General features: G+C 47.1%; 1 protein-coding gene across 1 annotated transcript in view; it reads right to left on the bottom strand.

Moving 5' to 3' along the window:
- The window catches only part of LOC138292729 (cytochrome P450 2D15-like), a 275,538-nt gene that overhangs the window by 202,850 nt on the left and 57,897 nt on the right, over positions 1–14,791 (bottom strand). The window contains exon 3 of the mRNA XM_069231467.1: positions 1,243–1,395. Within this exon, the coding sequence (XP_069087568.1) occupies positions 1,243–1,395 (153 nt within the window). The remainder of the gene's footprint in view (positions 1–1,242; positions 1,396–14,791) is intronic.

The following is a 14,791-nucleotide window of genomic DNA, read 5'->3' on the forward strand; positions in this document are numbered from 1 at the left end:
ATGTAGAGTACTGTAGGATTGACCACTGGGGAAAATGTTAGTTCTTACGCCTTATGAACTATCCAGCTCCCAACTGCTGATTTATCAATTGGCAGTTTCAGTGCCAGGACCATAGAAAAATGTCAAAACGTTGCAAAACGTCCTGTATAATACCCCTATAATGAGCCAAATATCCCCCTATGTTTTCGTTCCCCTTCCTGGACCTTCTTCTCCACTATCTTTAAAATCTTCACCAGTGCACAGTTTAGTCTTAGATCTATAGGGTTAAAGCATGAAACAACTGCCTCTCTCAAAGATCTTATCCCTTTCTTGTTGAAGAGTCAAATTCGTAATTTCTCTTCTATTTTTCCTGACCCAAGTCACCGGCTCTATTTTGGCATGATCCAACAAATGCATTGCAAAGTGTCTAACCCAATTTGTTTCCACTGCCAGAGGTCGATCCAAGAGAAAGCCTAAATTAGTATAAGGCCGCAGTTGCTTACTTAATGATCTGTTTACCTTGATACTTTAAATACCTTTAAGGTACATGGAAACAGAGTTAAGAATAGTACGTCTATATTTATGAATATACTTAAGTTCACAGTATTATACTAGTTGTTATCCTGAGCACAATGGTATGGGAAGTCAACACTTTGTCACTCAATATTGTGACAAACAACCAGGGTACTCTCAATAATAGGCTTCCTCTCACATTGGTGTGGCGCCAGTACAGGTATAAATGAGAAAGAAAAAGCTATTCATACCCTGCCCTGAGGTCTCTCCCTCACAGTTTTGTCATGGTGATGCGACCAATGTCATGGCCGACTCTCATTTCTATCACATGCAATTGTCACATCATGTGTGCAATTGAGGAAATGTTCCTACTCCATGTCCCCATACCAGTGATCATGTAGTCACTAAGCGGCAAATAGCAACCTACTAAGAGGCTACATAAGTGTGAAGGAATGGGGTTTTTACCCTCGTCCCACAGCACCTTCCTATTTGCTAGGAAAAAGGTTGAGAATGCAAAGTGCACATTAATCTGTGGAGCACAGATCGCTTCCTTTCTTACCACAGGCCTTGCATCTGTGAACCAGTAGACATAAGTGTAGTGCCATAACAACCAACAGAGGTGCCAGAATGAGAAGTTGAAAATCCTGGTGACCTCTAATTGATATTCATGCAACAATCATCATACTATAGGGAGGTCTTTAATGCAGTGTTTTGCTGGAAAATATGACACTTTTCCCCAGGAAAACTTACATTCCTTGGCCTTGAAGAAAGAACAGAGAAATCCAGCCTCTTCTGTCACTCTCTCAGCCAGGGACTTCTTTCCCAGACCAAAGTCTCTCAGAGTGGAGAGAGAGAACCTCCTAATGTCCCTCCATGACTGACCATATCTCGCTAGTACCACTCCTGTAGAAGAGAAAAAACACCAATGTCAATTATAAGAGCAGTCAGTCCTTTGAGGGTACATAAGAGCATTCCATTGACCATAAGTGATGGTCAAATACCTAAAAAAGGAACATCTGAGAGCATCTGGTAATAGAAAGTATGGAGCCATACATATGTAAATTATACTCTTCAAATAATTTAAAACTAGTGCCATTGCATATATACACGAGTTTTGGAACAGCGAATTACAGGCAATTTCGAGGATCCATTGAAACAGGGAGCAGACTTAAAAGGACTGAAAAAGGTAGATGTACTGTAAATAAAGTAAACTGCTCCTCAAAACTAATATTTTCAGGATTGTTGTATGTACTGATGTCAGGCCATTTCCTTTCAAGCAGGATATACGAAATGAAATGCAAGTGTCATCACAAATGGACAACTTTAATTACACTCACCTTTTCCGATTAGTAATAAGCCCGAATCGTGGGTGAGAAGAACACTTTTGCATTTAAAATGTCCTATTTTGCATAATTCACATGCATGTGTAAACTGATATGAAAGTTTTCTTGTAGCGCTTTTTGCCATTGGTTGCAGGTGATTGATGGGCATCTGCAGTGATTTTGGGGTACTCAAACCTATTTTTCATAAGTATAATTTTACCCAGAGCAAGACAGGAAAAGGTAGAAAAGGGAGAAAGACTTAAAAAAAGAAGAATAGGAAAACAGTGACAAAGTGGGAAAGCAGGGGTACAAAGCAGCCTGCAAGCATTATATAGAGACCATGGAAGTCTAGGATAGTGGGAGAAAGTGGCATAAAGGACAATAAGCATAGTCTGCTTTGGTGCTGAAAAACTGTCTTTCGGCAGCCCCGGTGGTGGCTCCTTAGTTAAAACGTTGGCCCCCATATGGTTATTATTTTTTATTTAATATAGGCAGTTATTTCTTCCCTCTAATGAATAACTGCTTCAGTTCAGCATAAAAAACTGCCTCCTTCACTTAGATAAATTACCTAAGGAATGGGTCACAAGCAAATACAAATATTTGGCATGGATCTTCAAGCAATGTGCCTGACCCAGAGAGGACAACCGATTGGCTGAAAGAAAATCAATTGAAAATGAGGCAAAAGCCATGACGAACTTGAACAAATGATGAACAGTGATTCCCAGGTAATAATTTGACTTGAGAAAAACACATTCCATTTGACATGACAAACAGATAAAATGGAATATGAATTAAAGACATATAATAGGATTGTTTAATTTATTTTAATTGTGACTTTAAAAAGTATACAGAAACCTCTACACAACACTTAAAGAATACAAGATAACAATTTGATTGTTACACTTATAAATAATGAACCAAGTGAAAAGAATTACCATAGGAGATAAAGCAACAGTTCGTAAGTATACAGTACATCAATTGCATAACTAGGCAGGTCAAGTACAGAAGAGTAGAAGAAAAAAGGAGAGAAACAGGTCGTACATTCATAATCAGTGTTGCGTATGTATGATGTCAAGGGCCTCCAATATCTCTTAAACCATCTCTGACATTGATTGAGATGCTTAAATACAGTTTAAGTATCAGAGCACTCCTGAAAAAGTTCCACCAATGCCCAACAAAGTGGAAGTAGACTCCAACTAATATTTAGAAACACTTGGCTGCCGTATGATAATGGCCATAGACATCAGCTTATTAGAATTGACCACATTTGCCTAAACCTTTCCAAGTATAATGGGCCAGATGTCCATAGAGGCATCTGATTTTGAATTGCAAATAGGAGAGTCCAGCCCTTTTCTGCCACCTAACTGTGATTCATAATGAGTTGTAAAAACCATTTTGCAAATCAGAAATGAATTTCCAAACCACAAAATGGGTTTAGTACATTATGAAAAAATACAGTTTGCAGTGAATTGAAGGATTTGTGACCACAAAATGGTTTTGTACATCTGGCCCAATTTCCTTCATAGATCAAAACATGCTTTGTTGTATGATTACTGACTAATTATTATGTAATATAGCAACCTAACACTGAGAAACAGAGTAGGGCAGAACATGAACATGGACATGTGTGTTGCTCTGCTTTAAACTAAGAGGAAAGATGCCAAATAATGCAGTACTCTTAGTCTGGGTAATTAATATTTTAAGGCACTTCCCAGATATCAAATAAAAGCACATGAATATATGAACATAAGCATTTAACTCAAATGCAGTGAAACACGTGCATATGTCAAAATACTCACAGCAGTTAAACAATGACAGGCAAAAATGTGCAATACATCAGCAATAAATACGCCGTGAATATATATATATATATATATATATATATATATATATATATAATCAAGCTAAATAGTTAAGACTTGAAATAAATCACCATGGGGGTTGAATCTATCATCCATGCCAGCACTGAGCCTAGGAACCTTGAACAGCTGAGGCAGGAGAACGTCCCCGAAATGGGACTCCAGAGCAGTGCGTCCACTCTCAGCTGACCTCCTCTATCTCAGTGCCAAGTTTCCCAATCTTATGTACCTTAATCAACTCAAAAGGAAGGTTCTAGTAACCCCCCTCCCTCTGGTTATGAAATTCACATGCTGGAAGTACTTATGTACTTGATCTGTGTCAAAAACACGCAAAAGAACTGACCAGGCACCAGTGCGCTTTCCTGAAACCAAGCTGTACCTTTGACTGATGAAAACATTCTCATCCTGGTACACAATTTTTTTTTTCTAAAGAACTTTATTGTTTTTTTTGCAGAAGTAGGTCACGTCCCGCTCCCCCAAGCAAGATGCCATGCAATATTGTTCATTTCAGATAGATAACACAGAAACATGTTGAACGGTAATTGGTATTTGTGGTGACGGGTCGCCCCACGGCAAGCTCCTTACGGCCCAGACCCGGAACCAACACCCCAGGCGGCCGGCCTCCTACTTCTCCCACACTCTCTTGTATTTGGTCGGGCATCCTCTCGCTGCGTATACGAGTTTCTCCCACTGGGCACACCAGTCTACTCCACTGCAGCACTTGACCAGCGTTGGCGCCACCTCCGCTCTCCAATCAGCCATAATATCTCTTTTGGCCACCAGACATGCCACTCCCAGGAAGATTCGATCAGCTCTGCTAGACCCCACTCCCTCCATGACCCCCAAAAAGAGCGGCAATGGGGCAGCCGTCACCTCAACCTGCAAGGCCCCCAAAATTTCAGTCACCACCACCAGCCAGTAAGAGGCAATACTCGGGCAGGTCCATACCATGTGATAAAAGTCGGCATCAGGGCCTGATTATCGGAGACAGTCAGCGTGGGACCTGAGGCCCGCCTTATGTAGCCTGTTAGGGGTGAGGTATGCTATGTATAGGTAAAATGTCTGCAACGCGCGAAAGCGGGTGGCCATGGTCAGGGTCCTAGGGGCCATCAGCACTTCCCTCCAGTCCTACTCATCCATGGGGCCCAACCACTCCTCCCACCGCCGACAGAGCTTGTCCTGTGACTGAGCTGTGTTGGTGACTAGGGAGTGATAGATCCCCCTCTACCCAGACCCCCCATCAGCACCTTCGCCCCCATGGGACTGAACTCGGGGAGGACCCCACTGGCCCTCCCCGTAAAGCATGCTGGAGTTGCAGGTATTTGTGGAACTGGGTCTTATTAAGCAAAAAGTACAGCTGAAGCTCCTCAAAGGACAGCATGTGCGACCCCTCCCAGACATCCCCAAGTAGTGAGATTCCTATGAGGTCCCATCTTTGAAACCCCTCCAAGGCCGAGACCTCCGTCAACCACCTCCCGTGCCACAGTGGGGTCTGCTGGGTGAGGCGGGCCCACCAACCCGACCCCCTCCGAGCCTCACGCCAGCCCATCAAAACCACCCTTGTCACATCTGGGATTACGCAGGGGAGGGGGCTGCTATACAGCGCTCCAAGTACCTTGGAGAAACCCATCATCTGAAGTTCCAGCTGGTATGCCGGTTCCGACCAGCCCGCCACACCCAGTCGTTTATCACCAATAGGTGCATTGCTAGGTAATAATAGTAGATGTTGGACATCCCCAGCCCGCCTTCATAAACATACCTTTGACAGGTGCCAAGGGGTAGCCTGGGCTGAGCGCCGCACCACAGAAACTGTCACGCTGCAGCATCAATTTCTTTAAACCATCGCCGAGGCACAGGGTGAGGGTAGCTCTGCAAAAGGTAAAGGAACCGGGGGAGTATCATAATTTTATAGAGTGCTATTCTGCCCAGCAGGTTAAGGGGCAGGGTTTGCCAGCGCTGAAGGTCGTCTTTGACCCGTCGGGTGAGTGGGGAGATGTTAAGCGCCCAGGCCAGCTCTGGCAACAAAGCCACCTGCACACCCAGGTACTTGAAGCTGTTACGCTTGATAGGGATGCCTTGTTGCCAATCCACACAGTCTCTGGAAGGGTGCAGCAGCACCAGCAGGGATTTACTGGGATTGAGGATCAAATGGGAGGCCTCTGAGAACAGGCCCAGGATCTGTAGCGCCCGGGTTCCGCTGCGGGCAGGGTGGTCCAGAAAGAGAAGTACGTCATCTGTGTAAAGTGCTGCCCTGTCTTCTTGCCCCGCGGGCCAAGACCAACCATCCATCAGGGGGTCCCCTCTCATGAGCTTCGCCAAGGGCTCCATTGCCAGCGCAAAGAGAAGTGGGGAGAGGAGACACCCCTGATGGGTGCCCCGTTGAATGGGGAATGGGTCTGAGATCACCCCGTTTACCTGCACTCACGCCGTCGGACTGGAGTAGAGGAGTTTCACCAGGCCACGAAACCAAGGGCCGAGCCCATTGCTCAGCAGCACCTGGTCCAGGTATGTCCAGTCCATGGTGTCGAAAGCCTTTTTGAAATCTAGTAGGAGGAGCGCCAACGGAGGGGTCAGAAGGCCCCGGTGGGCTAACGCTACATGCAGGCACCTAATGCAGTGCCTAGTGCTTCGCGTGGGCATGAAGCCGCATTGAACTGGGTGAATCAGCGAGGGCAACACCCCTTTCAGTCTGGTTGCAAGGTTCGTGGACAAAACCTTGATCTCGGTATTGAGAAGGGAGATTGGGCGATAGGCAGAGCAGTGCGGTGATGGGGGTTAGTCTTGGGGATCACCACTATGGTGGCTTGGTCGAGGCCCGGGGGAAAGCCGCCTGTCTCTTCGGCCTCCTCGTATATAGCGAGCAAATGGGGGCCTAGGATGTCACTACACTTACTGTAGAGTTCCGCCAGGAAGCCATCCGGCCCCGGCGTCTTGCCCGATGCTACCTTCGCAATCCCCTCCCCAACCTCCTCGAGGCTGACGGCCACATTTAGGCTGTGTTTCTCCATCAGTGAGAGCTTAGAGAGGGTAATATCTCCCAGCAGGGGGGCCTCTCTCTCTGACGGCGGCCTAGGCTGCTCTTCATAAAGTAGCGCATAGTAGACACCAAAGCTCTGCGCAATTTCGCTAGGTGTTTTGGAAAGGGCCCCTGACTCATCAACTATCTCAGGGATAACCCTATCAGCCAGCGGCTGGGACACCAACCAATGCAGAAGCCTCACGTTTTTGTCCCCCCAGCCATACACAAGGGCTGCTGAGGCTAGCCACATATGTTTTGACGTTTCAAGAACCGAATGTCTGATCTCTTCTCTAAACAGGGTAAGTTGCCTCGTTATGGAAGCATGCGTAGAGACAGTGAGCTGACGCTTGAGTCGTAGTGCCCTGGCCTCAAGGTCTGGCTCCTTGAGGTCACGTGCGCGCTCCCGCATGCACAGGAGATGTTTAGCATGTCCCCAGAGGGTGGCCTTGCAAGTCGCCCAGACTATGCCTGTCGACTGCACCGACCCCAGACTGTGGTCAAAGTAATGGATGAGGTGATCCTTCACCGCTTGGGTATACTCCCTATCTTGGAGGTACCAGGCATTCAGATGCCACACGGGGCGCCGGGTGGGGTCTGAATCACCCAGACAGATTTGTAATGGTGCATGGTCCGAGGACGCCATGTGCCAGAATCTCCACCCCAGTGACACTGGAGACATCAAGTGCTGGCATAAAGATGAAATCAATTCTGGCATGTGTGTGATGTGCCGCCGACGTATGAGTATATTGCAGTTTTCTGGGATGCCACATTCCCCATCCCTCACATAGGCCGAGGCTCTCGGCCCAGTTGCTCAATCCCGACGCCCGGTGGGAGCAACTCACGGACACAGGGCCAGAGACATCCAGTGCTGGGTTCAGGACAGAGTTGAAGTCTCCGCCCAGTAGGGTCAGCCCCGGTGGGAGCCCCGACAACACATCCCGGAGAGCATACCGGACACTACAACATAGCGCCCCTGCGAATCAGACTGGGTAGCAGTTATCACTATGGGCAGGGAACGGTGCAGCAGAACCGCCACCCCCCTGTAGCCCCTGGAAAATCCTGCATGGTAGACTCTGTCATATCCCCCCCATGCGAGCATGGGGCACTTGGTGCCAAACAAGTGGGTCTCCTGGAGTATAATCACAGAGGGGGCATATCTGCGAAGGTATTAAAAATCGCAGACCTCTTAACTTTGTCTAGGAGTCCGTTCACGTTCCATGAAAGGACCTGCATCAAAGGGGGCCACGCATGAGGTGCACCACTGAAACTGCGTGTCGTATGCCTGCCAGTAGGCCTGGGATTGACCACCTGAAAGAAGAGGAAAAGGTAAAGTGACAACAACCTAACCATGGTGAAACATTACAACTTTGCGTTCTGAGTAACTCCCCTCCCCCAACCACCCTCCACCCCATACTTCTACCCCTAAAGCATCTGTCGCCCAAAAACCCAAACAAAACCTGGAGACCAAGTGGCCTATCATTGGTGTGGAGTGGTGGGCCCCTCCATTCAGCCGGATAACTGCAATATAGCCCCTTCCCATCCACACCAGTGTCAAACAAAAAGGATGCGCCCTCAGGCGAGTTCACCGGCAGGTAGGCCAAGCATTCCGCTCGTCAAGAGAGCGCAGAAGTCCGGCTGAGTCGGTCCTCCTCCTTCATTCGTGTGGGCCCCTGGAACCCAGGGGTGTCCAGGGAGGCTTATCTAGCCGGGCGACCAGGCCCCTGCTGCAAATCCTCGTCAGCTGGGCTGCCCGGACCACTCCGCCTCCTGCGTCTGTGTCTCCCTTGCCTGCCTGTAGGAGCAGTTGGGCCAGAACCTAGGGAGCCCCCCCAGGCTGGGGGGGGGGGCCCTCCGGGCAAACCAGCATTCTTCAGTCAGCCAATCCCATGCTGCCTCAGGTGACTCAAAGAAGAAAGACTTCCCATAAATGAGGAATTTAAGGAGAGCGGGGAAGAGGAGCATATATGTGAGCTGCATTGCCCTGAGTTTTTGCTTAACACTTTCATAGGAGCGGCGTCAGGCCTGAACCTCCCGGGTGTAATCCGGGAATACTAGGATCTTATGGTTTTTCCAAGGCCTCCCTAAGGATGGTATCACGGTCCTTAAAGTTCAGGAAGTGGGCGATCATTGGCCTCCTAGGTCCCCCAGGTGTCCGGGCGCAAGTGCCCTGTGCGCCCGTTCGATTGCAAACCAGGGGGAGAGATGCTGCTCTGGCATCCAGGACCGAATCCAGTTCTCCAAAAACTCAAGCGCCTGATTCGCTTCCGCCCCCTCTGGCAAACCAATGAAGCACAAGTTATTGCGCCTGGAGCGGTTCTCTGCATCTTTTGCGCAGCGGTGCAACTCACCTGTGCGGGTTAGCTGCTGGGCCACTTTGGTCTTAAGGTCTGCAAGCTCATCCTCCGCTTGGGAAACGTGGTCTTCTACCTCCATAATACGACCCACCGCAATCTGGAGGTCTTGCCGCAACAGGCCCACGTCCTCGCGCACCTCACCAATCTTAGTTTCAACTATAAGTTGCGAGGACTGGATAGCTTGGAGGATCGCACTCACCCTGTCCATTGTAGACCCCCCAGATGCCAGGTCACCCACATTCTGGGGGGGTGCTTGTGTGGTGAACTGGTCGATATGCTGCTGGGACACCAGAGGCTGTCTGCCAGCTCTGTCTTTCCCCATAGTGCCTCACCAGGCCAAGCGACTCAATGCCTCTTCCAACGTGTTGTATTCCCCTCTCAGGGCCACCTCAACCGCTGTCGCCCGGCTTGGCACTACAGAGGTAAAGAATCCGGGAGGGGGAAACCTCTTTGCCTCAGACGCCCCCTACTATGCTCCGCTCACCTTGTTCTCTGGCTGAAGGGCTGCCCTCTGGAGGGGGCTGTCTGGTCACAGCAGTCCTCTTGGCGGTGTTCCCAGCACTGCCTCACTGGGGCAGTCGTAAAGCTCAGGTCACATGGCCCGATGCATCTCAGTGCTCTTCACGCCTGGCCCCCACCTGTTGGTCTCGCCCAGAGCCGTCTCAACACACCCAGGGCTCCCCGTCACAGCCAGGGAAGGGGGGGGTTGCACACCCCGCTGTGACTGGCGCCACTCACAGGGCCCCAATAGCACATCCGGCGCGAAGGTACGATCCGCTGCTGCACCACTGCTTATCAGGACTGGGGCCCCCACCCCGCTCCACTCACTGGGGCAGGCCCGGGTCCGGCCACTGTTTCTGCTCGCCCTACAGCTGCGCGGCCCCTTCTCCGCCCAGCGTGCCTCCGGTCACCCCCAGTTCCAGCCTCTGTACCAGGGGGGCTATCACCATGCCTCCTCACTCCACTCTGGGGCAGCCGGCCGGCTGCTGCTGCACCGCTGCCTATCAGGCCTCTGGCCCCTGCCCCGCTCCACTCACTGGGGCAGGCCCGGGTTCAGCCGCTGTTTCTGCTCGCCCTCCTGCCTCGCGGGCCCTCTCAGCCCAGCACACCTCTGGCCCCCCTAGTTCCAGCCTCTGCCCCGGGAGGCTGTCACTGTGCCTCCTCACTCCACTTCAATGGTAGCCGACCGGTCGTTGCCGCACCACTGCGCATCAGGCCATGGGATCCTGCCCCAATCCACTCATGGGGGCAGGCCCGGGCCCAGCCACGGTCTCAGTTCGCCCTCCTGCTGTCCCTAGCTGCACCAGGGCTCGCCCGTCCAGGCCACACCGCCAACCTCACCTTCTTGCAGCTCTTCTGCCGCTCCTCCATGGCGCTCACCTGGCCCACGCCGCACCCCTAGACGCACCACTCGTCCGGCGACCGGCGAGGGCAATTTGGTTGCGGGATGGCGGGGGCTTCTACCGGCGGATGATAGAGGGGTCCGGAGCACTCTTAGAGAGCGAACGCCATCTTGACACCCAAAGCCACGACTTCCCCTGGTACACTCCACCTCCCCTAGAATATGTTCTATCATGGTATGAACCTGCTTTAGTGAGAATAGTGAACACACGTTCAGTGTGAAAAACAAGCTCTGTGTTGAAAAAACGCTGCACCGCCACTGTGACGGCACCTAAAGCTAAGCACAAAATGGAGTCAGTGTTCAAGATGGAGTTGTGGTCAAATACACATAGCATAGCATAGCATTACAGCACGTCATCAGTCTCTAAAATTAAAGAGTGAGGACAAAAGGCATGTCTGGGGAATTATTTTTTGAGGAGTATAATTAAACACATACGGGGTTTTGGAGGAGGAATGGTATTGGGCAACTGGCAGAGCTATGTGCTAAAACTCTCTCTCTGCTTGCCCCCTCACAAATTACCAGCATTCATCACTTAGTATTACTAGATTGATGCATCATGGAATTTTGACTGTTCCCTGGGAAACAGCAGTAATTATGTGCATCTCCTACCTCTTTGGAAGCATGCTCTCAGGAGGGTACATTGGCAAGGCATTCATGGTGGTGGCCACGGAAGTATCAACAGAGTCAGATAAAGAACATCTGCTGGGCTGGATCCAATCAAAGCCTGAGATACAATTGTCTTGTACATTCAAGATGCTGCACCTTCAAAGGAAGCTGTGGCTGGTTCAAGCTTATCAGTGCAGGCTTCCTTACCTCAGGAATCTGATCATTTGTAAGGAAGGGAAGAAAGGCATTTGCTGCTGGGGTCTGTGGATGATCCAGAACCAGGTCCGGGCAAGGTGATAGGTCTACTCTCCTTGCCTTGAGGTAAGCCCTTCATGATATCCCAAGTTCCCAAAGTGACAAATGCAGTAGTGATCTGGTCAGGCAATACTGCTTTCAATGCCATCTACAATTCCTGCATGGATTGAGTGGCTCTAAAAATGGTTAATAAGAAATCTGACCTTAAGCCACCACCTCTAGTATACCTTCTTCATTTATTGCGAGTTTAAACTGACATCCCAACTCTACAGGGAGAGGCAAAACTAATATGGTAACTAAAAAACATATCCCCAAGTTATATCTACTCCCTTGCCATCAATTGAAGAGCATGTTTTCCTTCCATCAGTAAGAGGGTAGAGAAGCATCCATTATACCAGCTTAAAAAATGGGTGCCTCTAGGGTAGATGTAATTGTTTTATGACCCTTCCTAACATTGACCTGTGGCTTACAGGTCATTGCAGTACAGAACCAGAAATTAATAAACAATGCAAGAATAAATTGACTTTCACAAAGCTGCAGGCTGCGGTAACAGGGAGTCGGAGAAGCCACAAACAGTGAAAGACCAAGTAATTATTTCAATGGCAAAGAAAAAATAAGTAAGGGCAGCAAGACGGAAAGAAGTAACACAGAAATAAAAATGAAACATAAATTAAGGAAAGAAAGAAAGAAAGTAGAAAAGTTGAATGAAATAACAGAAATAGGAAATGAGAGATGGAAGGCAGGGCAATGGAAGGAAAGAAGAGAAAGAACAAATTAATGAATGGAAGAAGTACAAAAAGGAAGAAGAGAGGAAAGAAGAGGAGAAGAAAAAGCTGTAGAATGTTAAGTAAAGAAGGTGCAAAAATGAAAGAAAGGACAGGAAGAATGAGAGGAAAAAGGAAAGCAGGAAATAAAATGAAATAAAAAGATAGAGAAGGACATAATGCTAGAAAGAAGGACACATGGAATGTTAGAAGAATGGACAGCAGGAAAGAAAGATTGAAAGAAAGAATTAAATGAGAATGGAAAGAAGGAAAGAAAAAGAAATAGAAAGTATGAAAGTGAGATTAAAGGAAAGAATGATAGAACGATAAAAGTGCAGGAGGAAGATGAAAGAAGGAACGCAAGAATGAAAGAAATATGTTAATACTAGTAGATGTGCAGTTTGTGGCTAAGTTCCTTTAAAATCATGCTGTGAAAGCCATTATTTTGGTCCATTACAAGAAAGTCTTCCTCAAAAGAACAATTCCCATGGACCTCCACCGGAAGGGCTGGGATTGCTCACTTTACTCAGCCATTGAGTGCCATATGGTCAAAGTGGAGACTATTTTATTTTTCTCACTACTCATTTGTCTGTCAGACACATCTGATCAGTAAAGGGCTTGAAAACGGAATGAACGTATGCACAGGCAAAAGGCTGTGTGGATAAGTCTGATGACTAAGGGCCTTATTTGTATAGTATTTGTATAGTGGATAGGTTGCTCCGTCACAGCGGTGATGGATATCTTGTACGCCAAAATCTAAATCCCATAGGACATAATGGGATTTCGATTTCGGTGGATGGGATATCTGTCACCGTTATGATGGAGTCACCCATCTGCCAGTATCTAAATCAGGCCCTAACTCAGTTACCCTGATCGGTCTGATACTCTGTGCTAGGATAACTCAGCCAATGATGTTTGAGCTCCTTAACATGCTTGAGACGCTGGGGCCTCTACCTTTAAGGTAATACCACATCTTGATTTTAATGCAAGACGATAGGATGGCATATATGCAAATCCCTTTATTACTGATGTCATTATCTGCAATAGCAATTTGAAAGGTAAACATTATTATAACATTGGAATATTGGGAGATCCAGTGAATACAATGAATGGCTGGTATAAGACTTCTACTCCAGAATTCCAATGTCTGTCTTTCTGTTTCTCCTGTTTTAACTTAATTTAAATTCTACCCTCAGTTGGTGGAATGTTCTAATATCCTTATAGCTCTTCTGCTTCAGGCTATACCAGTCATTAAAGTCTCTTTCTCTTACTGTAGCCCTTAACCTGCTGTGGGGGCCCATACCTTGGCTTCAGGACCTTTAACAAAAGGTATGGTCCTCGACAGTGGGCTATAAACTTATATGACATCACTTCACAGCAACAGGAGGCAGTCAGCTTCGGAAATCTCTCTTATTTCTGCTCCTGGCAACCATTAAGCTCCCTGCTAATCTAAGGTCCCTGAAAAGCTACCTTCTAAAAACTAGCCCTTCTGAGCCCGTTTTGCTGTTTCTTTACTTTTCTTTCATCGAATGGGAGACCAAGCTCTTTCTCAAAAACTTTGCATCTGAATATTTGATTTTGTAGACAATTTTCTTTGTGTGATTTTTATTTTCCTATTTTGTGTTTGTTGTACAGGCTTTTCTTAATTCTATTGCCTCTCATGCTTCTTCTTTTTTACCTAGTCATTTTCTATTCTGTTTTCTTCACCTTTCCCTTGTGCACTACATTCCCATTCCTAGAATTATCTCACCCCTCCTATATGTGCTGACTTGATGACAACAGAACTTGTCTTCGCAAGTGTAATTTCCTTTTTCCTTCAGCTTGAACCTACCTGCCCTATCTTTGTGCCTTTGTGCCTCACTCTGTTGTGATTCGTCCATGTTGCTATGGTTACCCAGAATGTTTTGCAGCAGTGGTTTTGTAACATCATAAATTGGCAGAGCCAATAGAGATAACATATACCAACTCAGGTTTCTGTCCATGGGAATCTCCATAAACCAACACTGCACATTTGTGATGTACCTGATAGACACATCCCTGTGGTTGCCTAGGCTGCCTTGAGGCAATGACTCTATTACATCACAGACTGGCAGAGTCAATGTGCATATCATATATAAAAGCATAATCCTGCCTATACATGTGGCTGGGTTTCCAACCTTCAGTATGTGAAAAAAGTACACTTTTATTTTTCTATGGTTTAATTATTAATTTAAAATTTAGTAGCAGGTTGTATGTCTTGTCGGTAAATCGGGCGGAAGTTACCTAAAGATAAATTGTTGATTTTTAATTAAATTGCTATGTTGATTTAATTATGTATGTAAATTGTTTAATGAATCAATTATTATATTATTTAAAGGGATTTTATGGTTTTTAATGTATATTTTATTTTTCATTGGTTTAATTATTCATGTAAAATGTAGTAGTGGATTATTGGATTTGTATGGACATAGAGTGGGATGTGAATGTTTACGTTAATTAAAGATTTAATTGGTAATTCTTTAAGTGCATTATTTAATTGACGAATACCTAAGAAAGAGAAAACAATACATAAACATCCAGGGATATGGCTCCAGGCTGTGGAGCACAAGCCCTCCAAAATCTAAGTACAAGAAAAGCATATAGTGTGAAACAAGCCTTAAGCAACCTGAGCAACTGCAGAAAAGTATGTCCCAACAGCACATAGTAACGTACACACCACAGGTCAATGAAATTCAATGC

The sequence above is a fragment of the Pleurodeles waltl genome, chromosome 4_2 (assembly GCF_031143425.1).
Source record: "Pleurodeles waltl isolate 20211129_DDA chromosome 4_2, aPleWal1.hap1.20221129, whole genome shotgun sequence".
Taxonomy (NCBI): domain Eukaryota; kingdom Metazoa; phylum Chordata; class Amphibia; order Caudata; family Salamandridae; genus Pleurodeles; species Pleurodeles waltl.